The sequence below is a fragment of the Vulpes vulpes genome, chromosome 12 (genome assembly GCF_048418805.1).
Source record: "Vulpes vulpes isolate BD-2025 chromosome 12, VulVul3, whole genome shotgun sequence".
Lineage (NCBI taxonomy): Eukaryota > Metazoa > Chordata > Mammalia > Carnivora > Canidae > Vulpes > Vulpes vulpes.
Window position 1 is genome coordinate 114080706 of NC_132791.1, and position 27333 is coordinate 114108038.

General features: G+C 46.2%; 1 protein-coding gene across 1 annotated transcript in view; it reads right to left on the reverse strand.

Annotated features, from left to right (window-relative positions):
• Positions 1-753: 753 nt before the first annotated feature.
• LOC112920310 (tubulin-specific chaperone cofactor E-like protein) overlaps positions 754-27333 on the reverse strand; it is a 156303-nt gene continuing 129723 nt past the window's right edge. Inside the window, exons 20-31 of the mRNA XM_072729513.1 lie at positions 21768-21967; positions 17352-17735; positions 15094-15380; positions 13379-13659; positions 10714-10824; positions 9299-9501; positions 8062-8225; positions 7374-7622; positions 3746-3908; positions 2496-2583; positions 2107-2223; positions 754-1541 (exon numbers count right to left, since the gene is read on the reverse strand). Coding sequence (XP_072585614.1) covers positions 1441-1541; positions 2107-2223; positions 2496-2583; positions 3746-3908; positions 7374-7622; positions 8062-8225; positions 9299-9501; positions 10714-10824; positions 13379-13659; positions 15094-15380; positions 17352-17735; positions 21768-21967 — 2348 coding nt within the window. The 3' untranslated portion in view covers positions 754-1440. The remainder of the gene's footprint in view (positions 1542-2106; positions 2224-2495; positions 2584-3745; positions 3909-7373; positions 7623-8061; positions 8226-9298; positions 9502-10713; positions 10825-13378; positions 13660-15093; positions 15381-17351; positions 17736-21767; positions 21968-27333) is intronic.

Below are 27333 nucleotides of genomic sequence, written 5' to 3' on the forward strand. Positions count from 1 at the left end.
CAGCCTTGTGTCTCACTTGCCATCGGCATTGGGTTCCTTAACCCATCTCAATGCTCAGCATTTTCCTAGATCTCAAGATGTCCCAGTTGAAGGAGACACATCTTTTTCTCCAGCAATACCAGCTGTCCTCTTAGCCACACGGCATGTGTAACCGGCAAGACCATTTAGAATTTGTTGACCCTCGCAGAGGACCGGGAGGTCAAAGCACCTCAGCACAGATTGCTTCTCCATCCCAACTTCTTCAGTCCAGTGCCAGTGCGATGTGGTGCCCGTTACATGCAAGACACCAGCAATCATATCCACGCCCACGGTCAAGGACGTGAGGATTTATGCTCAGCTTTTCACAGAGTTCCCAGAAAAATGCAAAAATACCATGAGCTTAAATCCAAAACAACTTCAAAATAAGCTTGAAGTGGGTTTTAGTTTGTTTTTAACCTTAAAGAGAGAGGCAGTCCAGGGATTATATTTAGCAGGCCCCGCTTTGCAGTTAATTACAGCAAATGTGTGTTTATGTTCTGTATACAAAAGAGCACGCAGCCTGCTTCTCTTGTACGCCGCACGTTGACGGCCTGCTAATGCTCTGTAAGTACACACGAACAGCCGTACACCAAAATACCTTAAAGCTCTGGCCGCCGGGGTCGACCTCATCCAACCGTTGCTCCTTTTTTTTTTTTTTTTCAAACAGAGCATGCTCTTTAATGCAAAGCTTAATATCAGTCAGTAAGAATGATTCCAGTCACCAAGTCCTGAGAGTACTTGAACACAAAGTTTATTTAAGCATAAAACACATGAAAAATGATTTGGTTGATTTGTCAAAGAGAAGGGTCTGGGTCTGGGATGGGAGGTGGGGTTTCTCAGGTCTGCAGACAACATCCCGAGTGGCCAAGCTGCCATGGCAAGGTTGAGGGATGTGAGGAGAGGGAAGGAACGCATCATAAACAGAAGTGAGAACACATGCATATCAGAGATCAGACACTTCCAAACATCAGAAAGACTCCTTAGACAGAGTCGAACCTTCCAGGCATCGCTTCTCAATATTGTTCCGACAGGCCCTTTCTCTGGAAAAACTATGATCCAGAAACAGCACTGGTTTGACAGATTTCGCTGGTTAGACTTCTGGTCAGACCTCTCTAACCAGAATTTTTTTCTTTTCCTTTACTGGTTTTTCATGGGAACCAAAGTTTCTAGTGACAACTGTTTAGAGATTTTAGGCAAGATACCTGCTTTCCACAACTGGCTTTTGGAAGCCCCATTGGGTCCTCTGAAAGAGGAGCTGGGAGTTTCATGCATTACTGGGACTCTGACTGTTTGAGGCAGATGGTATCACTTTGAGATGCTGGACACTTTCAAATAAGCTTTGACTTAAGGGCACACACCTTTTATCCTACCGGGAGTTGAAGTAAGTAAATTACAGTACTTTATATAGCAACCTTGAGTTAATTATGAGGTCGTGCCTGATTTATAGACAAAATGCCATAGTGAAATCTGGGTCATGATGAGAAGCAGCGTCCAAACTTGAAGTTCAATGGAAGAATTAGAGGCTGCGAACAGAGAGGAACACAGTAAGTCCTATGATGAAAGATAGCTGTTTGGAATCAGAACTCTTTGTGGTACTCAGCGAAATGAATGAACCCACTTTCTTCATTGCCAAGAACTCACTTTATCCAAATGGTGCTGACTGAGGCAGGAAAGCAGCAGAATTAACTCAACCTTTAGCAGAGTCCTGCTAACCTCAGGGAAACCATGTGCTAAGGCTACTGCAAGAAATGTCCTTTGTTGGATCAAATATCCTAGTGCCAACCACACCCCAGGTAGACTCGGTGACCAGATTTAAGGCCAATATTTGATCCTTAAATAGGTGGGTAACTTACTTAAAAAAAAAAAAAGTCTCCTTCATCTTTTAGATAGAACAGGGCCCCAAAGGTTAAACATATATATAGCTCCAAGATGGTGCTAGAATGCCTCAGCACTTCCCTCATCTTCCCATCTTAATTTCTGGAATTTTCATAGGTCACTTGCTGACTGAGTGGGCCACGCATATGGGCTTCCCATATGCGTGTCTCCCTGCACCCCCAGCTGCCTGCCCGGAATGGGAGGTGCATCTACCTCTGCAGCTCTTGCCGTCTTCCTGCAGGGTCCCCGTCACACAGCTACACAGAGGCCCATCGACCCGGCTCGTGCAAATCTGCTCACACCCTCCATTGTCCTCACACCAGTCCAGCCCTGAAAGAGAGCAGCTGGTCAGATCAACCGCAGACAGGCCAAATCTTCAACGCGTATCTCCCGGCAAAGCTTCAAACAGAGGAGAGGAAGAAGAAAAGCCCAGGGCTGCTGTGGCTTTTTTGGGTCCATGAAAAGCTTTCATTATGGTGCCCTCCACTTCCTATTCACCAGATTCACATCGTAGTTGAAACACACCCAAAAGTTAGTCCAAGCCTTCAAATGCCATTGTTTTAATTAATACTTTATGATGTGTTTTGGGGGAACATACATACTTTTTCTCCTAATAGGTCCCACTGAAATGATCTGTTCTTTAGGTTCTTTGGTATAATCTGTGGCAATCCTGGAATTTTGTGGGCAAGTCTGAAAGACAGAACACCAGAGGGAAAACTCACACAATTAAGCTGATCACTTATTCTTCGCCACGTTTCCAACCTCCAAAAGAGGCAGTGGTTCCAGCCTCAAGCACTATCGCTGCTCAGATTAATTAGAACCAATGCATTCTTGATCATGGAGCCCCACTGGGACTCTGGGCTTTATGTTGAACAGAATTAAATATATTCTCCACATTAAGAATTGGATTCAAAGAGGCTCCCTTCCCTTCCCAGGAATGAGGACTGTTACACCGCGTCAGGCAACAGGGTGGGCAGTGGTGTCTGTAAGTGGTTCTGCCCATAATTCGCAGCTTGATTCTGCAAGTGTTGGGGAAGCATAAAGCTGGAGCATTAAAGACTAGGGGGCAGATACCAGGGCAGTAAAATCTTAGGGACACAGCCGTATGTGGTGAAGACGTAAGCCTGGCATGGAAGAGAGGACAGATTTGTCACCTCTTTCCAGCAGCCCCCCCACCCCACCGCCACCCCCAGAGCTTCAGGCCCTGGCGTGGATCTGGATGAGCTGTAGGAAAGTGAGGCTGTCTAAAGAACACCTGGATAAAGTATCCTGAAGCCAGGAGTTTGCTTCGGGAGTGTGGTGGACCTTGTCCCCACTGTTCCCTTCAGATTCAGGTGGCCAGGCTCCTTGAGATTCTGGTGCTGGGGCAGTGGTCCTCCCTCCCCCAGGGGATATTTGGCAATGCAGAGGGTAGAGGCATTTTTGGGTGTGGTAACTGGAGAGGAGGTACTCTGTGTCTAGTGGGTAGAGGCCAGGGATGCTGCTCAACATCCTACGATGCACCGAACAGTCCCTCTGACAAAGAACGATTTGGTCCAAAAGGCCAACGGTACCGAGGTTTGAGAAGCCCTGATCTAGTGCTCTGCCCATGACAGACTGACATTTCAGAGACAAAGAGGAGTAAATGGACATCATTCTACCGCATTCTCTCTGCTACTGTCTCACCAAAGATGACTTCCACCCTTATAAGCATCTGGGTTGGAATCACCCAACTTAGCCACTTCCTAGTGCCGCGTGACTGCCACAGAACTCTCAGGGGACACCCAGATCCTGGCCTCCGTTATCTCCATGTTGGGAAAACTGGGACAGTGAGAAACAGGGCCAGGCATCCCATTTTCACGCCCTCACTTACTATTTTACAGGAGTACTTCTCTGAATCACACAGTGATACTGCGCAGTGAAGGTGAACCTCGTCATAATCCCCAATGAACTTGAAGACGGTGACGTGAAAGCGACAGGTAAGGGAGACACCGTTCTCCTCGATGCCAATGGTGTTATCTTTAATGTTCTGACACCTATTCAGGAAAAAATGGGATCTTTGCTTCACACATTGGCTTTGTTTCACACAAAAAAAACAAAAACAAACAAACAAAAAACCATTACAATAGGGTCTGGATGTCTTTGCATTTGAGATGACCTCTGGGCTCTGTGGGCTTCTCATTTGCTACCAGTCCTATATATCTTCATAGTTTGTTTGAAAAGCATCAAATAACACCTCAAATTAGTATCCCAACTACAACCAAAAGTGAAACGACGGCCCCCAACTCCCCTGCAGCTTCACCTTCTCATGGTGCCCTCACCACCCTGAGCTTTATTGATACAACTCAACACACATGATGATCAGTCCCCACCTCAGCTGTACTTCCTCCGGCTAATTTTCAGGGTGGGGAGGGTCCCTTGCTTCAACCCCTATTGGGCCACTTTTGCACATGTTCAAAGAGGTGGGAGCTGGAGGATGAGGAGGAACTGTCTGGGATGAGCTGAGACTCCTTATGCTGTAGGTGGCCACCTCTTCTCCAGCTCCCCCACCGCACCCCCACCCCCTTGTGGTACTGAGCCAGTGGCCAGTGACGGCCACACACAGAGTTCCCCAAATGCATCACAGCCTCTTATGCCCCACTGCCTTTTCCATATGAAGTTTCCCCAATCTAGAATTCTTCCCATGCAGGCAATTCTCCTGCTGTTTCCCCAACACCAGTCTGTGGCACCCCCTTCTCTACAAATACCGCCTAGCACCACCCTGACCAGGCAGGAACAGGTGGCCTTCCCTGGATTCCCAGAGCGCAAGAATCAGGTTGTAATCCCCACTGCGTCTCGAACACACTGTAGGGCACGCAGGATGGATCTAACCATCTTTGTGGATGAATGAATGAGGGAACAAATGCATGGTGCCACCATGGCCAAGGTTGGCCAGTACAGGCCAAGAAGTTATCTAAAAATGATGAAGATAAAAAGAGTGACTTCTTCTTCTTTTTTTAATCTTTCCTTCCCTGAGCCCACAGAATTAAATAGCTTAGTGATAAGGAAAATTAAAACCTGAGGTTATCCCTCCAGCATCCCCACACCTATTAGGTTTTGTAATCAGTCTTCAAGGCAATTGTCTCTTCAATGTTTCAAAATTAAAACCTACTTGCCATACTTTTCACTGTCACTATTATTCATTTGAATGATCTAAATTGGTTCGAAGTTTCAAAAATGTTGGCAGCCCTCCAATCTTCACATGGGCCTTCCCTCTTAACTGGACCACCCCCTCCCAGAGAGGGGACTTGATCTTGGGGTACCAGAAACACATGGGGCAGAAGCATGGAGCCTGGGGAAGTGGGGACACACTAAGTGGATGTGTGCCTTGGTGTGAGCACACAAGCCAAGCACCCGAACCCTTTGTCCACCATCAGAGGAACAACTGTCCTTTCTTCTGTCCAGGTGTGTGAAGAGGAGGGAGAAGTGACGGCATGTTGGGACTTCTGAGTCACTGGGAGGTGCCACTGCTGCCCTCAACGGAGCTGGAGAGGAACAGCTGACCACCCTACCCCCACAAAATTCTGACGCAAACCTATTTTGCTGCTCACGCTTTCATCACTGTGCATTCGTTTTCCCACCAGACAAGTTCACCAGGTAAATAATGATCATGTCCCTCCAGAAAAAGGTCAGAGGGACTCATGAATTAAAATACCTCCATATGACGAAAGCAAACAAGAGTTTCACCTAAAGGTTTTTGTTTAGGTCCTGGGGGAGGCTGAGATTTATGAACACGCTCGCTCGCTCTCCTCTCTGGGTCAAGTCTATTAAACGCTGTTTAAAAACTGCTAAATGCCACTGTGTCCTCCAAAGGAGACAGAGGCCTGATAACTGGGCTCACATCTGCACAGGGGCTTAGATCTGAGATCTTTCACTTTAGGAAAGGACTTCGATGGGAAGGAGAGGCATCCAGGCTGTGAGTCACCAAGGTGTCACCAAGTCCTTCCCTTTGCCTCTGAAGAGCCTAAGAATCAGCTCAGGAAGTCAAAAGCCCCAGCACTCCGTGCCACAAGTCCTGGCCAGCCAGCTGGGAGGTGGTGTGCCTTAATACTTGAAAGGATCTCTCTTCTGCCCCTGGCCAGCTGAGTGGCCGCGGGTGAACTGTGTACCTAACTTCTCTGCAAAGATAGTTGGATATTTACTGTTTGCCCAGAACCACACCTTCTTTTGAGAAACTATTTCTTTTCAACCTTAAAGCGAATTATAGTATCCACAGTCCTCCCTGACCACCTCAGGGCAGGTGTGTTGACTCAAGCTAGTGATAGGGGTCAGGACCAGCTACCCCTTAAACCCCTAATCTGGCACCTTAGCATTCTGAGTATTTTTTTCCTAAGGATTTTATTTATTTATTCATGAGAGACACACAGAGAGAGGCAGAGACACAGGCAGAGGGAGAAGCAGGCTCCCTGCGGGGAGTCTGATGTGGGACTTGATGCCAGGACCCCAGGGTCTTCCTGAGACAAAGAGGCTTAACCACCGAGCCACCCAGGTGCCCTGGCATACTGAGCATCTTAAGGTGAAGGAGTTTGAGAAAACAGTAGAAGTAAAAAGGTCACCCTGAACTCCCCCTGACTCCTGTCCCCTGAGACAGGTCAGAAAGCCCTCATGTGTGAGGTGCCCTCCCTCCTGAAGGAAGGGAGCATCCTTCTCTCCAAAGACAGAGGACACCACGAAGAAGCCTAAGAGGCTTTTCCAGCTTTCTCCTGTTAGTCTGTCTTTAATTGTCACAGCTGGCCAGAATTACTGTCACTTGACATAACCAGCATGTTTTTATTTTTTTAATAAAAGAGATTGCTTTTATTTAAATAAAATAGAAAAGACACTACCTTCATAGAACCAGCATGCTTTTAAAAAATAAAAATAATTCTCATTTTTGTTGGGTGGTCTAGAGTCCTTTCTCCTGATTCATTCCTTCGGTAAATTATGTTACATAAGCTCTGTGCTTCCAGAAACAGTAGGTGCCAGGCATTTAGCGGTGAATAAGAAGAAGCTCCTGATTTTATAGGCGACTATAGTTTATTCTATTTATGCTCTTATTCTATTCTGTTATTCCAGTTCTTTTCAGATTTTGACAGGTGTCCTGTTCACCAACCATCAGTTATTCTCATGACATGCTTTCATTTGCAGGTGATCCACATTTCTCTCAAGCTGAAATGCCAAGTAGGCAGAGAAGAGTCCCCTCCTGGATCACACGGAAAATATTTTGTAGCTAATCCCACAGGGACTCAGGGACCTACTACTAAGTTGCTGTTGACTTTAAGCAACTTGCTTTGGTCTCACGAAGCCTCAGCCTGCTCATCTAAAGCAAGGCTTACAACGTCTACCTCACAGGCTGTGAAGAGAATTCTAGTTCATGGATGCAAAATACAAACACTAGCTGCCATTCGCTTCTCCAAAGACTGGTGTTGACCAAGATTCATACTAAAGGCTCTGAAACTGTCCTCTGATAAGAGGCCACTCACCCTCCTTCAATGATGAAGTATCGGAGTTTGTCATTGCTGTCACGGGAGGGGGTGGCATAGCATTTGTTCAGCGTCAGGATCAAATGTGTGGAGTCAGCTCCAACCACAAAGACCCCTACATACAGCACATCTCGCGTCGTCAACACCACTTCACCCTGGCGGTAAGGATGTTTGTAGGAGGCATTTTTGTAGAGAGCCATCTTGGTGGTGAAGCTGCCTTCTTGGGTTGGAACTGTGAGGTTAATGACACTAAAAGGGAAACAATCATGAGGTGAGGAACCCCAGACCCCAAGTTATATTTATTCAATCACTACTACTTTCAAGCTAAAAATGCAGAGGGAAGGCAAACAGAGGAGAGTAAAGTCTAAGTCCAAAATGGTACCCACAAGCCACATGTGGCAATTAGAATTAAATTTAATTAAAAAATCAATTCCTCAGCACCCCTAATCACATTTCAATTGCTCTGTTTCCATATACAGCTATTGTATTGGATAGCAATACAGTACGTTTCCATCATTGTACAAAGTTCTATTGAGCAGTGCTGGTCCAAGGCGTTTAGGTGCAGAAAATATGAACTATTTCTTCTCCAGTGTTTCAAAGACAAATGCTAGCAAGCAATTTTGATTATGCTAACCTTGACTGTCAAGGAAAAGACAAAGCAATGCACACAGCCCATGAGATTCTTTACCTTAGCATAGGCTTCACAACAGAATCTAAAGAGATCTTGATATCCAGCTCATACGCGCACGAAAATTCCACATTGATCGTCCGGTCCCTAGTGATGATGTTGCCGGTGTTGTTGGCACTTTCGATCCAGATTGTGTTTTTATACATAATATGAGTGCCATTGGACTGCAGAGCAAAGGAAGGTCAGAAATCATTAAATGTGGGAGTATGTGGCTTGCATTTCAAATCCTCAGCCCTGAAAATAGAGAAATGGCTTCATTCCACACATAACCCAGAGACTGGTGTAAGTCAGGATGGAGCCAGCTTCGGCATTTCCTAACAATAATAATGAAAGGACTGCAACAGATGTCAACAGCACCCTTCAGTCTGACAACCTTGAGTGTCCACGGAGGCTGGATTCACGTACCCTGAATTCTACCGACGACCAGCCCCAGTCACCTGTGGACACCCAAGCTGGAGACATCCCGAAGCATTGCCATCCTGGGGTAATATAAACCTTCCTTTTCACTTCCTAATCTAAAATCTCTCCCCCACCAATCTTCTACCAAGCCTTCCCACAGGTACCACGATGAACAAATGCAGGTTGCACTGCTCACTCCTCCACCCCTTGATAAAGCATTAATGCACACGTGGAGGAGGAGGTGGAGGAGGAGGAGGAGGAAGAGGTGGAGGAGGAGGAGGAGGAGGAAGCGAAGAAGAAGAAGAGGAGGAGGAGGAGGAGGAAGAGGACGACTGGAGGAGGAGAAGATGACAACGATGACAGCAGAAAGGAACAGGGGGATAAGAAGCAAGAAGCTTTGCCAATCTATAAATTGGATAATCTGACATAAAAAGTTGGGACCTTGATGTATTTCTGCAGCCAACTGTTAAATGGTGTCTGGGACACCCTTACCCCCCCAAAAAACAGCTGAACCCAGCCATCTGTACCTGGAAGAACAAGAGAAGCATGAACAAAGTAACAAAAATTTGTCAATACGCAGGGCAGAGGATGCCAGCAGACAGCGTAAACTGAGGACAGGAACCTGCCACTTACCATGAGCTCTCAGTTCAATTAACCACTCAGCACCAGACGTCTCTTCTCCTTGATGTCTTGCATTTTGTATATGCCTTGTGCTGTTTTCCACGGAGGATATTTCTAAGCAGACCACCCTGAAGTTGGCTTTAAAGACACTCAACGGGCAAACACCCGGCGCTGTCACTACCTCGGCCAGATGTTCTTTCCGGCCCCAGGTTCTCACCTGCACAATGTTGCCACAGTTCCCTTTGGTGTTGTTGATCTGAAAGGAGATGAAATCCTCCCCCTCGATGTGGGAGCACCGCCTGTCATTGATCCTCACGCCCTCCCTCTCAAAGCCAAGCTGGAAGAGTTTGCACTTAGATATGGAAACTTCCATCTGGGCCGCCTTGCAGGTCACCTCGGCATCAATAATGTCATGGGAGTCTGTGGGGAACAGTTATAACGGGAAGGCTAGTCAGAGGGAGCTGGTGGTGCTGCAGGGGTGGGGGTGAGGCATCCTGTTACCAGGGGCTAATGATCTTCATGCAGTGGCTGGCATTTCTTTCCTTCCTTCTTTCTTTCTTTCTTTCTTTCTTTCTTTCTTTCTTTCTTTCTTTCTTTTTTGGCTGGGCATTTCTAATTAAGCTTTGATCCAACCAAATGAGTATATGAATTCATTCAAGACAATAACTGGGACACCGTTAAGCTTTTTTTTTTTTAAGATGAAAATGCTAATAAAATGTTTTGTCTTTTCTTCACAGACCCAGGACCTCATCCTACTTTGATGGGAGTGACTTCCCCATAAGCTGCACGCCGCATCTGGCTTATCCCAGAGTGGCTGAAGGACGTGCCCTTGGGTGACAGCAGCATTGGGCAGGCCACTCCTAAGGCCCCCACGGACCCCCAGGCACGCTAGGAGCGCTTGCTTTTTGACATGATTGCGCCAATTGACATTTTCCAGGAGCACATAAACAGAGGGCTAATGAGCCCTGTAGAAACAGAGAGAAGCATTTCATCTGCTCAGGTGAAACCCTTGAACAGCACCCCTCCTAGGAAGCCTTTTGGTTCATTATGATGTTACAATTTAGCACTCCTCTTCTGAGTTATTTGGTTCAGGCAAGGGCGCCGAACTGGGGGGTCAATGCAGCCCCCCTTCAGGCCAACATCACTGGTGTGCCCCACAAGGCTATTCCTAGCTTAGGGGGGCTGCCCTTAGGGGTTAGGACTGGGACGTGGGGTCCGAGTTGTTTACTGTTTGCTTCAAACACTGCAGTTGTTTCTTCACCAATTAATGGCTTTCAGCGAGCCTGAAAGCACCTGGCACCCTGCTCCGAGGCCTCTGTGTTTGCTGCCCACTGCCTGACCTCCCTGTGAGCCTAAGAGATCAACTGGGATCTCTCAGATGTTAAATACGGCCCCAGATGGAACTGGCTGATTCTATCCGCACACATTTAGGTGTTATGATTTATTGAAGAAAAGGATGTCGCTATGAGGAGACGAGCATTAGCCTACTTTGAAGACATCAGGCTGCTTCCTGGTTCTGCCCCAAGGCTCCCAAGGGCTTCGCACCTCGGGTCTCTAACTAGCGGGGCCGCAGGGGCTCCACCCTTAGAGCCCTTCGGGCCACCAGGCGGGGAGGTGGCAGGTGTCACTCACTGTTGTTGTAAGGCGGCGGCTCCACGCAGCCACACAGCTCTCCTCCGTTTTCCAGCTCACAGGTCCGGTTGGGACAGTCCGCCCCCACACAGGGATCCTCAACCACTCCTGCTAAAAAGGAAAACAAACAGAAACACGCGCGATTTGATTTTCACACCCACGCTTGGCAGCCGGTGGCTGCACCATGGACTTGCCACTGTCGTGGAACTGGCGGCAGTGAGATGGCAGCTGCAAATGAACAGACCACTTTTCCAGAAAGTGATGACAGCACTAGTGATCGGGTCCCTGCTCCAGGCCCCGCACCCAGCTTCATGCTTGGGGCCGCGGTGTCTCCCCTAACCCTCACCATCATTCAGGGACCTCATTTCCTAGCCCAAGGTCCACACAGTGGAAGGTAGGGGGTGAGGATGGAACGCAGAGTCACCCTGAACCACCAACATCTACCACGATTACTGTTCTTAAGACACTGTTCTACGCATGACATGCATTTGTATCTTTATACTTGTACAGAGTAGGGGCCAACCCTTTATCTCCATACTCCCTGCACCCAGCCTCCTCAAAGCTGCTGCTCAATAAATATTTGTCAAGAATGAAAATTTCAGGGCCAGTTAAGTCCCAGAGAGGTCCTTCGAATAGGACTTGCTGGTCTGCTTTGATTCATAGCCTAGTTTTCCCCCATAAACTTCTATGTACTTAATTTTATAAAAATAGACAAACCAAAGTCTACACTCGGCTCGCCAGCACTGACTTAGATTAATTGTACTGTTTTGCCAACAAGGGTAAAACTGTAAGTAAAAAAGCAAATGTATGTGGCGTGCCACCATCTTCATATTATAAACAATTATTTCTGTAGCAGATGAGTCCACAGACCACCTGCAAGATGGTCAACTCCCCGGTTTAAGGAACACTAATTGAGAGCATTTTCTTTTAGAAACTTGTTTCCTTATTTAAAGAATCTCTCTCCCGATCAGATATAATAATCCTCCTATTCATCATGGCATGGGATGGTGAGTGCTAAAGAAACAACAACTGTTCCATCCCAGCATGAGCCAAGTTAGCTTTAAGAATTTAAAAACAAAGCAAAACCCCATGCTGCCTCAGATGGGTCTCCTGACTCAGCTGCCATGCCCCTCTGCTAAGTATCTCATTGTAATATGTGGGAGGTCAGGGGTGGCTTAGCCTCACCCTGTCTTAATTCCCAGAAATTCAACTAAAGGAGAGCCATCAGCAGAATGGAAATACATTTATTTTTAAAGGCTTCCTTTTTTAAAGATCCTTTCACTTGACCAGTGTGTCCAGTACCTACACGGTGCTAAATACCCAGCAGCCACTCAACGGAACATTACGGTTGATTAACACAGCATGAAAACAACCCAGAGATTAACAAAAGTGTGGAGGTTACAGTCCACAGAAGGAAAAAACACCTCACTTGGAAATATGTTGGTCCTTATGCCAGTTAGCAGATAAGACATGCCCTTCTATAGAGGGAAAATTTTAAGGTTTCAAAACAGTTAATTTTAAACTTACTTTAAGTACTGCTTATTAGCACAACAGGGTAAAATATTAAAGTTATCAACAAATTATATTGATTTCCAGCAGAGACTAGTAATTTGCTTATTAAGAGTTTCTGAAATCACTGGATACATATTTTAATCAACGACATTGTTTTTAGTTCTGAATTAAGTGCATCCCTACCCTTGATCAGGGTTAGTCTGCAAATTTATTGAAATGCACGCAGTCTTGCAAGGTGCCAGTTTTCATGGTGGTACCTGGTTGCACATCGGGTTGGTGGTGCATACACATTCTGTTGGCCACAATATCACACTGCGTTAATGAGACAGGTGACCATTTATGTATATGGACACATATATGTATATGACAGGTTAATATGCTTATATACATATTTGCTCCATCTATTTGATTAACTTAGTAAGAAAATGAACAAATAGTATAATGGATTTACACATCAAAATAATTTTCTTACTACAGAAGAAATATAAGAATCGATAGCTCTACTGGGTGATGGGCATTAAGGAGGGCATGTGATGTGATGAGCACTGGGTGTTATGTGCAACTGATGAATTACTGAACTCTACATCTGAAACTAATGATGTACTGTATGTTGGCTAATTGAATTTAAATTTAATAAGAACAATCTATAGATCTTTATTTTATCAGCTAATTGAATATATGTACAATCCCTTTACAAATCCAATCACAGCGTCCTTTCAAGCCAGGCAGATAGAGTCAGCTCGGCTCCAACTCAACTTGCCGCCTGCCACATGCCTTTTGTTTCTGAGCTGGGCTCTGACCCCTGGTAAAGGAGGCGGGAAAGAGCTGGATTTGAGATCTGATATCAATCAGGATGCCATCCTCTCTCCCTCTACCTCGTAAGTCTCTAAATTGGTGTTCCTCCAACCCAGAGACCCTCATCTGCCCAAGGTGGTATCCCAAATTCCATAGCTGGAGAGGAACCACAGGTGAGTGAGGCTCCCCTGAAAGGCCCCCCACGGAATCTCTGCTATAGCTCTCAACTCTTTGACCCCAGGGACAGATGTACAGCTAGAGGCCGGCCAGCCAGCCAGGCCTAGACCAAGTCGTGTTGCCAGCAAAGCTGCTCTTTTAACTTAGGAAAGAACCCATGGAAATAAAATAATTCTCTTACAGCAATTCTCCTTCTCAATCCACTCGGTGCTGAGGATCCCGAAGGAGCGACAGGACTCCCCGTAGGCAGCCAGGGAGCCGCACAGCTGGAACTTCTTGTTGTTGTAGCAGCCATCCAGGTAGCAGGACTCGTAGAAGGGGAGGGGGTCGAGAAGCCCGTAGCAGGGCTGGAAGAAGCCCTTCATGTCCGTGAGCTTGAGGCAGTAGCCGTCACCCTGCATCTTCTGGATGTGCACGTTATCGCACATGGCTGCGTACTGTGAGAACTGCAGCTCGTTGCAGCTGGGGGCGAGAAGTCTGGTCAGGCAAAGTGAGGCCAAGACAGCCCGAGACCCCCGGTGGGAGAGGAGACCCCATCTGCTACCTCTTCTGCTAGCCCAGGAGTCAGGGAAGTATGATGATCCCAACACTACCTGGCTATATAATCTTAGGTGAATCAGGTACTACTGGCCTCGATCTATCCACCTAAGAAAGTGATGCAGTAATTCCTATTGTGCTATCACTGGAGAAGTGAGGGTCAACTAAAATAATAGGTCGGTGTCCAAAGTGTCAGATGAAAGGCAGATATTGATATGATAACCGTGAACCTTTGATATAACTGATACAGTAACCATGAACAGGCATTGATATAATAACCAATAAGAACCATAATAATAATGAGTTATTATTATTAGTTAATAATAATGGTAGTTGGTAGAGTAGTGTCCAGGAGCCTTCTAAACCACTTCCCATATAGCTATCAGAGACCAAAAGCAAAAACCTTCACAAAAAAATTGATAGCCAGCTGAAATAGTTTATAAAGGAGGAAAAGGAAGGAAGGAAGGAAAGAAGGAAGGAAGTCAGGGAGAAACTCAAACAGAATCATACTTCCTCAGGAGGAGATTCTGGACTTTGCCACTTACAGGGCCCCTCAAGTAACTTATTCTGGTCTAGATTCCATTTCACCTAGAACAGAAAGAGCTCAGACTAGATAGTGCCTGAGGTTTTTTTCCAGCTCTGGGGCCCATAATTCAGAATAGTCTAATTTATAAGATAGTATTTGGTTTACATCTGCATCATTTCCCCATCTGGGTATTTAGCTGATGCTAAAGTACTAGGGATGGAGCCATTATACAAGCAAAGAAATACCATGAGAGAGAAGCACATCTATAGATCCAGAAATGTTTAAACAAAATTCAGTAGCTTAGAGGTAACCTGCATTAAGTACCTTTGGGATAACTTGTTTAACTCCTTCTACCTCAGGTGGTCCAAGAGGGGTCTCATAATAACTTCGATGATTTCCATTTTTCAAAGGCTTTTCTGATCTCCACCACCCTCAACCTGCACAACCACAACCACGCCTTCCAGTGAGAGTCACGGGTACACAATTAGACCCACCCCCGGGGAGCAAGGGATAGCCCTGCTCCCAAGCTGCAGGTGGGCAGCTGGCCAAGACCTCAGTGTTTAATCCTGGGCACCCTCTTCTGCTGGGCCAAGGGCTAGATGACATGAAAACTCAGAATCATCTCCTCTAAGCCCAATTCCTCCCTCCGCCACTCCAGAAATAGCTGAGACCCCCGTTATGCCTATTTGCCTCCTGAAAACTCCAAAGACCTGGGGCTCAGCTCTTTGCAGAGGCAGAGCGGTGATGCTACAGAGAGTGCATTCCTCATTAACACCTGTCATGGACATGGGGGGGGGATTTGGGACACTGAGTCTAGGAGCTAGGACTCTCACCTCTTCTGCATGCCATTGGTTTTCCAGCTCTGGGCCAGTACCACGCTGCTCACCACTGGCTTCCCCCGCAAGGTCACATAGTCATCGGTCATGTCCCCATTGAAGTTGCCACAGAGGCCACACACTTTGTTCTGCAGCCTCTCACTGATGCTTATCTTTATGACATTGAAACCATTGTAGTAGATCTGGATGTCGGGGCTGGTGTCAATCACCAGGAACCCCTCACTGCTGTAGATTTTGGTTGCCAGCCCGGTTATAAATGGAACATTCACCTGTGTGCCATTGACCTATTGTGGGGGAAAGAAAGTAAATTACCGCAAAGCAAAGGTTGACAAACTGTTACTGTAAAGGGGCCACTGTAGATGTTTTAGGCTTTGTGGGTTATACGATCTCTGTTGCCACTCAGCTCTGCCCTCGGGGCATGAAAACAGTCATAGACAATATGTAAGTAAGTTAGTGAGGCTGCATTCCAATAAAGCTTTAATTTTTTAAAAAAAGGGCAGCAAATGGATTTGGTCAAGTTCTATAGCTTGCTGACCCCCGCCCTACAGTTTAAGGGCATTTACTCATTATACTGTCCAGAGTTCCCTCAAAAGAAGCAAAACATGTAGGCAGAAAGATAAGAAAACATTACAAAAGTACAATCCACTACAAATGGCTGGGATTTTTGTATAAAACTTTCCCCAGCATAAGCCAATTACTGAAATGAAATCCCAGTCCTGTGCTAAGGAGTATCTAACACACGATTAAAATGAATCTGGGGATCACTGCCATGTTTATTGTTTTCTTGTATAAAATGTCCACACTGGAGGGCCCCCCATATACACCCCAAAGGTCCTATAGGCGCAGTATTTTCTGCATTCGTCATTCTCCTACTTTCTAACAGTTCTTTTCTTAGCCCTCAGCACAGAACATAACGTGCTTTTCCTGTACTTACCAAATAAATTGAGTTTTTTCCCCCCAGGTTATTAGTAACTTTTATTTCTTTTTTAAAAAAAAGCCGAAGCCCTTTTAGAAAATATGATTCTTTACCATTTTGGCCAGCTTGGAGTATTTTATTCAGTAATAATGTCAGTTTTGCTCTCTCGGGCGGTCATTTTGACTTTCTAGCTCCCGTATTTGGGAGCAATGCAGTTGTGTCTAGGTGGGCCAATTTGCAAGAGGAATTGGAGTGTCAAAAACAGTAGCAGCTTTCATTGAAGTTAAAAAAAAAAAAAACATTAAAAACCAGACTCTTCCTTTTAAGCTTGCAAAATACTGCCAGTCTTTTGCCTAACGCTGGACCCTAAGCTATCTGATGATTCTTCAAATAAGGATACGCTCCATGCATGATTATCTGAGCCAGTGGGAGAGAGAAGAATATACACAATGACCCTTAATTCTGGAAAATGTTAAGTGTGTGTCCTGGCTCTCTCCCTGACCCTCCCCAGCTGGAATTGCAGTATGGAGACTGGCTCCGTCTTTCAGGTCTGCCAGCTTGTGCGCAGTGTTGTTTAGCTGAGAGGCTGGAGGTCGCTTTCAGTAGATTATATCTTACATGGAAGGGGTGGGAGGAATTCAAGTTGGGAAGCCATATCAGTTATGGGGGTGGGTTGGAGAGTCACATTTATTTATATGCAAGCCCAATAACCAGAGACCAGCCAACCAGGCTAAGGAAGGGGGCCATCCTAGGAGAAATCCACCATATTCAGCTTCCTATTGTTTTTCACTTGCTATGTCATCACGGAGCCCTCTGATAGTGGGGGATGCTCTCATCAGGTTTTTAGCAAGGTAGCTATTTTTGTAGGCAAATGCTTGCCTTTTCCCCCCTTTTTAGAAAGGATGGCAGCGATGAAAGAGCTGGTCTCGGTACAGCTGAGCTGAGCCGAGAATACTTTTAAAGGTTCTGAAAAACAAACAACATGCTTTTTGGAAATTAATCCAGAGTCAAAGTTGGCCAACAAAGTGGCCACCCTACCTGTGCCACCCAGAGGATTATCTACCATTTTATCACCCGGGACTCTTATCAGCACCCACATTGTCACTGCTGGCCTGGGAATTCTGGTCAGCGAGGGACAGAACAGGGCCCGTCCTTCTGCCTGCAGGGTCTGTAGCTTTCCTTCCTTGCAATCTGGCCCTCTGTGTAGGGCGCACGTGGAGCAACAAGCTATTATCCCCACCCCCGGTCATCAGGGGGGGAAAAAACCCCACAAGGTCCCCCCTTAGCCCAGCGCTGGCTCCGGGCCACGCTTCTCAAGGATCAAGGGCAGGCTTGTCACCTTGACAGTATTTCGGTCGTTGATGAGAATCTGCTCTTCGTTAATGTAGAAGTAGACGGGCGAGATGATGGTGAGGTTGGGCGCCGACCACTTGTCGAAGTTGATGATGAGCTGGAAGGAGATGTCGGGCAGCTTCTGGCAGATGGTGGAGAGCACGAAGGCGCAGTTGGCGGGGAAGCGCAGGAAGGCGCCGTCGAAGGTGCGGAAGACGCCGCCGCCCGCCGCCAGGCAGTAGGAGGTCCGGGTGCTGAAGCAGCCGCGCACCCCGTTGCGCAGCGCGCACTCCTCGTCCGACTTGCACTGGCGCGGGTCGCACTGGATCAGGTTGCGGCGGAAGCAGCGGCAGCGCCGGGTGCAGTCGCTGTTCCAGAAGAGCTGCTTGGGCTGCAAGAGACGCGGCTGTGAGGCTGCGGACCCGCGCCCCGCCGCCCCCCGCCGCCCCGGGCGCCCGCCTCTGGATGGGGCTGGAGGGCGCCCCCCGGGCAGGACCGCGCTGACCTCAGGGCCGCGCCCCTGGACGCCAGACACTATGCAAGTCGGTCTTTATTGGTTTCCATCAAGAACTTGGGAATCGGGCATCCCGGGTGGCTCAGGGGTCTAGCGTGACCTTGGCATGACCCTGGAGGCCCGGGATCGAGTCCCGCATCGGGCTCCCTGCATGGAGCCTGCTTCTCCCTCTGCCTGTGTCTCTGCCTCTCTCTCTCTCTCTCTCTCTAATGAATAAATAAATCTTAAAAAAAGAAAGAAAAACTTGGGAATCTGTACAGCTGGATCGTGGAACGAAGCACAGCCAACCTGTGAATGGCTAGCCATTAGAGGAAGCAGGTGAAGACGGGGGGAAAAAATTTCTTGGGAGAAAATTATTCCGGCAAGGACTGTCTCCACTTTGACGATGCAATTCCAACTCGCTCCAGAATGATCAAACTGGCCCTTTTCGTATCTTAAATAGGTTAAAAGAAAGCTGTAGTCGATTCTGATTCCTATTTCAACAGTTCACCGTACTCCAGCACTCGACACTTTGTCCTTACACCTAGCTATTTGGAATTTAGTCCCGTAGCAAGGACTGCCATTCGTTTGTGTTCTGAAGTGAGGCATCTGGAGAACATGGAGGTTCTGGGTTTCAGGCCCAGGCCTGCCACCCTACCTGTGCCACCCCGAGGAGCACTAACAGCCCCCCAGAGCCTTGGTTTGCTCAGCTTTATTTTAAGATTTTATTTATTCATGAGAGACACAGGCAGAGGGAGAAGCGGGCTCCATTCAGGGAGCCCGATGCAGGACTCAATCCCGGGTCTCCAGGATCAGGCCCTGGGCTGAAGGCAGCACTAAACCGCTGAGCCACCAGGGCTGCCCTTGCTCAGCTTTAAATTAGAGGTGATAACACAGTCTTGCAGGGCAGCTGTGAAGATTAAATTAAATATAAGGCATGTTTCCTGGCATAGAGTAGGTACTCAATAAATCGTAGCTGCTGTTCTTACTGAAGAAAAGCTACTCACCCTTCTTGAAAAGGTGAGGGATTATACCATTATCTAAAATACCCATAGCAGAGTATATCCCCCATGGTGGCAGCCTATTTCCTATTCTTCCCCACACAAGCAACAATCTGTAGACACAGTCGTACTTGGTGGAGTTTGTGTTCTTGAACTTGCAATGGTTCTAGACGGAGAACTTCCGGGGAACTGTCAGAAATTGGTCATGATTGTCCGGGTGGGGTGTGGTCTCAACAAGTAGACGGTGTGGTACAGATGTAGGCACTAATTCAATTTACCAGAATGGTGCTATCCAGAGAAGAGGTTTTAACGAGGCACAAGAAGGCCTCTGCTTCAGTCTGGTCACCATTTTCTGCTTTGTCTATGGGTTTATCAAAATCCCAGCTATCTCATACAGATATGACCCAGATTCAAAGGTAAATAGATAGAGAACGAGATCTCCCAGGACAGGTTTCCTCAGGGCAGTGCACTTCAAGATGCCACTGTTGTTTCTTTCATCCTCAAAGTGAGCTAGTTCCTGGAACCAAGTCTTCCCTCCTTCCAGATCTGTAAAATAGTCTGGGTGCCAGCAGCCTCGCAAATTGACTTCATTTCTCTTATCAGATTTGCAGAATAATTGAGTGGATGGTCTGGCCTCTCTCTGATAAGAAGTCAGACATTACATGGGCAGAAAGAGAAAAATAACCTGGCATATGTGGATATGATAAAGAGTAAATAACTTATCCCACAGGAGAACTTGATCATGAAGGTAGCTTCACAGTGAAGTCACTGGGCCCAGCGCGGCTTTCTTTACCTTAATTAGACCTGGCAATGACAGCTGGGTGATTACCCTACATGCTAATGGCTAGATGTGTTCTCCCTTTATTTCCAAGGAAATTTGTTGTATAAACAAGCCCCCAAGCTTGTTTGAATGGTGGCAAGGAGATGTGCGTTATTTGTTCTGAGTTTGCTACTTCCTAGATAGAAGCCGTTGTCAAAACCCACTGACTGTCTGATGAAAATCAGATAATAATGTTTATAGTGCTAATAGTCGCTGAGAGCTGTACCTGCATTTCCTGAGAGTTCCAAGGGCTTTTATATGCATCATTTCATTAACACGCCTGGATTTTTTTATTGACAAAATGCTACGCAAGGGAATAAAAACAACAAACACAATAGCATCTACCAATTACTGAACTGCTAGGTGCCAGGCACTAGGCGAGGCACCTGGCGTAGATTATTTATACAACCACCGGATGGAATTGGTATTAGGAGCCACATTTCATAGACAGGGCACCGGAGGCTCAGGGAAATGACACAGTTCGCTCAGTGTCACATCACCAGTGGTGTGGTTCAGCTAGGATCAAATCCGGCTCCCATTTCATTATGCCACAGCCACTCAGCATCCCTGTTGAGGGGTGCGTGACACCCCTGATGGATGCAGACACTTCAGTAAGTCTCTGGACCCGGGAGCAGAGATTGCAAGAGTGCTTTTTCAGCTTTGAGCCTGGTTAACCTCTCCTCCAAGACTATGAGAAAGATGAACATATTGTTCTTTCTTTTCTCACATGACCTGCCTCTTCCTTTCAAATAAGCAGTATTTCTAAGAGCTAAACCCACCTCTTCCTGGAAGTCTGCCTTAATTAGTTCTAATCTTCTGCTCCACTTCCGTCTTCCCAAACTGAAGCAGATTTCCCACCGAACATGAAACTAAAGCAACTCCCCACATTCCCCGGCTTTTATGTACTCTCAGAACAAAGCTGAGTCGGTTGTTCTTGAACAAGGCAATGCATTTTTACAAAAAGGAGACATTCTTTATTTTTTTTTTTTGCCTAATTTATTTCCAATTCAGACATTTCAATTGGATTTTTTTTTTTTTTAGTGCTGCTATTCTTTTTCATTTAAAGTGGATTAGTTCTGTAGGGTATTATTTTTCACTTGTTAATATGTTATTTTGTAATTGTTCTCTTGTTCTTTAAAGTGCATGTTTTTCTCTCCTGAATAGGCTTATTTCAAGATCCTCAAGGCAGGGGACGTGCTTTATCATCCCCAGCAGCACGTCCAGCACAAGGATCTGCAGGTAACAGATACTCGATACTTGCAGTTATTACCTGTCTACTCGCCAATATAGGATGTGCATGTCATTTCAACAGAGCCTGGGCTTGAGGCAGAACCACAGACTAAATGCTTTCTCCAGGCAAGACTTTTTCTAGCTTCGTATTAAGGCCCATAAAGAAAGATTTCAAAGTACAAAAAGTAAATGATTCAGCGAGCTGTTACATAATGCCTTACTGAGTGACATCTACAAAGGGCACCTTCATCAGCTCCATGCCGAAGTGCCCATAGAGAGGGAAGCAGAGGGCAGAAAGTGGGGGGCACAGCATTAAGTAGTCGGTTGGAGGGCTCTGGGGACGGTGCCCGAGTGACAAATGGCACACGAGGAGATGGTGGCCTTCACACACTTTCATGGAGCTTCAATCGCCCGAAGAAGGAAGGCCATTCCTCTTGGCCTCGAGCACCATATTTTCCAGTTAAAAATGTCCTTAGCTAAGACAGCTACAAATGTCAGATTCACAGCCACCATATTTCCCAGCTATAGCCACATCAGAAGCTTTCAAACTAAGATTTACAGGTGAGGAAATCAGAAGGGCCTAGAGGGAGGCATGGCGGAGAGAGACACATGCTAGTGGAGCTCAAGTGCAGGAGGCCTTGCCAGAGCCAAGGACAGTGAGGAGGGCAGTGAGGCCCCAACTCCTTTCCTCATCGGTTCTCAGGGAGCAAGGGCCTCACCCAGCCTCTCCTTAACCTCTCTGCCCTGCCTCAGCTCCCTGCAGACCAGCACCATCTTTTCATAGGGAAGAGGGAAGAGCGGTCAACTGTGACCAAGCTCTTGGAGTTGAGGAGAAATCTGGCAGCCGGCGGGAGGGCCGGGCAAGGCTGGGCTGCCTACCTCGTAGTATTTGCCGTCGGCGTAGCAGCCACAGCTGTGGGGCAGGATGCAGCTCTTGCCGTTGAGGACGTAGCCAGCATCGCACTGGCAGCCCTCCACGCAGTAGTGGTTGCACTCACTCTTGAGGCGGATGGCGGCGCAGCGCGGTTGGCAGACACTCACGCAGCTCTCGTAGTGGCTGTTGGGAGGGCAGGTGACGGCTGGAACACAAGACACATGTCAGGCCTCGGGCGCTCACGAGGACTATACACGGTTCCCTCCTCAACTCGGGGAGACAGAGGCCTGGCGGGGAGTGAGCTGCGCCACCTCTTCTCACTACTTCTCCCTCTGCCTCTGGAAAGCCTCCATCTGACTCATTACTTCTTAAATGATGGACCACAGAGCTGATGAAGCTACTGGAGTTCCCTCACAGAATCTCTGTCCTCTGCTCTGCCTTGTGTTTTGAGGTCCATGCTAACCTGCTACCTTCACCCCACCTCCCGACATGCATCTCGACTTCAGCCGGGCACCCCTCATGGCCTTCGGGGGCCTTCACACTCATGCCTGCTTTTAGACCCTCACTCATATTGATCTCCCTTATTAATACCCTCCTCACCCTCTAGGCCTACCCAAATTCCTCACTCCTCTAGCCCTAGGGGGAGCCCCCTCTTATTGGCAAAGCTCACCCCCACTGCCTTACACCAATGGCAACTCGCCTTCTCCCGAGAACTTCCACAGAATCTTTTCTGAACCAGGAATGCATAAACAGTAGGCCCCTGAGCTCCCGGATTTCTGAGGAGGCAAGTGTGTGCCATGTGTGTGTGCGTGTATGTGTGTGTGTGTGTGTGTACTATTTTATAATGTTTTCAAATCCGTGCGGATGATCTCATGGAAGGCAATTAGGGTCCTGGTGCAGGACCTACAACTCCGGAGCCAGGTGCAGGAGCCCGGAGCCAGTCACTTAGCCTCTCTGGGCCCCAGCTCCATCTCTGTAAGATGCAGACACTCACAGCACCTACTTCATGGTGTGAGGGGAGGACTTCTGTGAGTCTGTGTGCCTAGAGCAGCGCTTAGCACATACATATTCAGGGTCACCCAATCATTAAAGACAGGTCTGCTTGAAAGTTCAATAGAGGCTATTATTTTAATCAGCTTACATGAAAAGCATGAGTACTATTATGTTGGAACTTCTCTCTCTCTCTTTTTTTTTAAGATTTTACTTATTTATTCATGAGAGACACAGAGAGAAAGAGAGGCAGAGGGATAAGCAGGCTCCATGCAGGGAGCCTGATGTGGGACTCAATCCCAGGTCTCCAGGATCACACCCTGGGCCAAAGACAGGCACTAAACCACTGAGCCACCCAGGGATCCCCTTGGAACTTCTCTATACATATACAGGATACATTTGGGGCATATTCTATTTTTTTATATTATCTAATAGCAAAGATGGACTTTTTGGGTGCACAGTTCTATGGATTTTACATGTATAGGTTCGTGTAACCAATACCACGATCTACTATATTTTTTTGGCATTTAACTTAAAAAGTAATACCCGCATGTGGGAGACAATGCAAGCAAGCAATGCAAGTAAAAGTGCAACAGAAAATCACCTCTGGTAACAGATTAGAGTCGAATCTTCCAGAAATCTTCTATGCATATATAAGTATCCAGGTGTGTGTGTGCATGTGTGCATGTGTGTGCAACTGGGCACATGCATGTGTACATGCCATCCCCAGTTTTTCACATGCATGAGAGCATAATATACATATTTTCCTGCTCATTGCTTTTTCATAACTGTATTCCTTCCATTACCCTTGAATTACTGTTTTTGAACTGCTACATGGTGTGTGTGTCTCCTGTGTTTATGATGATGCTGCAGTGAAAATCCGTAGACATATATCTTTGACCTCATGAGTAAATGAATCTGCACAATAAAGTCCTGGAAGCAGAATTACTGGGTCAAAGGGTATGTACATTTAAATTTTTGAGAGATGCAACTGAATTGCCCTTTAAAGAGGCTGTGCCAGTTCATCCTCCTTCCAGGGCTACATAAGGAGGTTTATTTTCCCACATCCTCGCTGACTGTTTAGCATCTCACTGACTATTTAGCAACCTTCTGGTCCTTGGAAATATGAAAGATTAAATGTCATATGCAAATATGATATATATGTATCTCCATCCTGTTTAAGAATGGGATTTTTACCCAGAATATATAGAGAAGTCGTAAAACTCAACACAACAACAACAAAAACTCATTAAAAAATGGCCAAAGAACTTGAATAGACATTTCGCCAAAGACGATGATATATGAATGGCTGGTAAGCACATGGAAATGTGCTCAACATCACTAATCATCAGGGAAATAAATATCAAAACTAGAATGAAATACCAGCTCATACTCTGTAGGATGGCTACTATTTAAAAAACCGAGAAAACCCAGAGCTGGCAAAGATGTGGAGAAATTGGAACCCTCATGCACTTTGGAATCAAAAATGGCGCAGCTGCTGCAGGAAACAAGATGGTAGGCCCTCAAAAAATTAAAAAATAGAATTATCATGTGATCCAACAATTCCACTTCTGGGGATATATGCTCAAAAAAAATGGAAAGAAGCTTCTCAAAGAGACATTTATATGTCTCTGTTCATAGCAGCATTTTTCACAATAGCTAAAACATGAAAGCAATCCAAGCATCCCTGGACGGATGAATTGGCAAGCCAATGTGGTCTACATACACAATGGAATATTAGTCAGCCTTCAAGAGGAAGGAAATCCTGCAATATACCACAACATGAATGAACCTGGAGGATATTATGCTAAGTGAAATAAGCCACCCACAAAAAGACAGATGCTGTGTGATTCTACTTATAGGAAATATCCAAAGTCTTCAAGTTCATAGCGACAAAAAACAGAATAGTCGGCTGCCGGGGTGGGTGGGGAATGAGGAGTTAGTGTTTAATGGGTATAGAGTTTCAGTTTTGCGAGATAAAAAGAGTTCCGGAGAGGGATGGTGGTGGTAGCTGCACAACAATGTGAGTACTTAATGCCACTGAACTGTATGCCTAAAAATGGTTAAGACAGTAAATTTTATGTTCTGTATATTTTACCACAATAGAAAAAAATGGAAAAAATTACTATATCCTTAGTTTGAGTTCTTTGTGGGACTGATCATCTTTTCACTTGTTTATGATCCATTGATATGTCTTCTTCTGTGAACTGCCTGTGTCCTCTGCACATTTTGTGTTGTTGAATTTTTTTTTATTACACTGTAAAAGCTTTTTAACAATTAAAAATAGACTTGTGTCTATCATGTGTTACAAAATATTTATCGCTTGGCTTTTAAATTGCTGCTTCTTTTATTTTTTTGCAGGGGAGGGGGATCTGTGTTCGATTATGCTTTTGCCATGTAGGAATTTAAATTTTTAAAGTTGTCGAATTTATCAGGTTTTTCTTATGGCTTCGGGCGTTTTGCTTAGAAAGGCCCTGTCTACTTCAAGATTACCAAAAACAAAAACAAAACTGCTTTTGTCTTCTCCTAGTACTTTTATAACTTACATTTTTACGTTTGATCTGGGTTCTGTCTGGATTTTATTTTTGGGTGAGGAGTGAAGAGGGATTTAGTAATTTCCCCCTTTCTATTTTGTCCTTTGTCCCTTTCCTATTTATTGAAGAACACGTTTTTTTTCCCCCCAGTAATTTGAAACACCAGCTTTACGGAATACTAATTTCTCTTTAGTGTTTAGGCCTATTTCTGGATTTTCTCATCTTCCCACTGGTTGATCTTTCTGTTTATGTGCCAGTGTTAACTTGGTTTTGTTACAGAAGCTCGACAATACATTTTAATATCCGAGAAGATACACTACTACCTATTTAGAGATGCGCATTGTTGTTCCAAGTTTCCACTAGACTATAAACTATTTTATACTTCCAATTCTTCTGTGACACCCAAACAGTCCTGAGAACAGGGCAGGTAGGGTTAATAAACATTTGATTCTTGAGAACAAGCTTTAAAATTCCTAATACTGAGTTTCTCCACCCAAATGAAGTACCGAGAGAGTCGTGGGGGGGATGATGGTTCTACCCCTGGATTTCCACTGTGGTCCCATACACTGATTTATTTAGCCTTTGTGTCTTGAGGGGGACGTGGATACATGGATCCCCCTGAAAAGTGATGTAGAACAATGCAATGGACAATGGACTGGTTTGAGCCTTAGCTCTGCCACTAATTAGCGGTGCCACCTGGGCAGGTTACCTACTGTCTCTAAGCCTATTTCCTCTTCTGTAAAATGCAGGTGATGTCTCCCTCACCAAGTAGTTGTTAAGGTAAAATGAGGTGTGTTTTGCAAAGTTCCTAGTCCACTGCCTGATACCTCAATGACAGCTTCTGCTATTAATAGTGGGAACAGTTGTCGTCGGGGAAGAATTTATTCAACAAGAATTTATTGGATCTGCAGAGAAATCTGTAAGAGAAGCCCTAATTACCAGACATTGGATCCAGGACTCTGAATGGAAGGGAAAATGAAAATGATACCCAGCTCTGACTGAGCACTCACCAGGTGTCAACCGTGGGGTGGGACAGACTACGAGACACCAGCCCACTTCATTCTCACGGTGGCCCAGTAAAGTTGGAAGACACCCCCCCCGACTTGGTCCTGTACAGAGGGTCCTGCACACCCCCTGCAGCATCAGGGTGGGGGTCCCCAGTCCCTAGAGCCCCTGGCCCACTCAGGGTCAGAGAGGCAGCACTGCCCAGTGGAAAGAGCCCTGCCTGTAGCCACTTTCCTTGGCAAAGTTCCTACATTTCTCTGAGCTTCACTTTCCTCCTCTAGAAAATGGGACTATTCATAGCACCTGCTTCACAGGGTGGCTGGTAGGAGAATATGAGTGGGGATTCGTATCGCACTTAGAATAGTGCCTGGCACGAAGTCAGAGCCTAGTCACTGTTAGGCGTTTGTGCTTTTCCTCTCCTACGACTTACTGTCCTCTCACCATCTACTAATTTAAGTCCCCCATTAGGAGGCTGAAGGAATGACACTTACCTGAATGAATCGAAGGAGGGGTTAGTAATGAAGAAGACTGACCTCCCTCACCCCCTCTAAACCTGTTCGGTTGACTCGGGTGAAGTTTTCCAATGCATTTATAAATAGGCAATTGAGTAAGAAATCATCAATTTCTTAATCAATAATTGGTAATAATTATCAATTTCTTAATAATAATGATCAATTATCCCATTGATAGAACAGCCAATGCCATTGAAAAACAACAGAACTTTGCCTTGTCACCAATAAGGGGTAAGTGTAACAGGCTGTTCTGGATTACCCCTTTTGTTCCTGAAAATGCCATTTCTTGTATGTTGACATGTGAGCGTTGGATTGGACTAATTCTTGGGGGCAGGGGGCTGTGAACCCTGCCCTCACTTCTCAGAGGTTCACGTCCCACCCTGCCAAAGAACACAGCTTTCCGGGTTCACCAGTCTCTCAGACGGAATGAGGAATGACTGAGTTAGGACTCAGTCTCCTACAGCTTTTCTCTGCTTCTGAAATTCAAAATGGAAAACTCAGCTGCTCCAACTGTGCCCGCCCCCCCATCC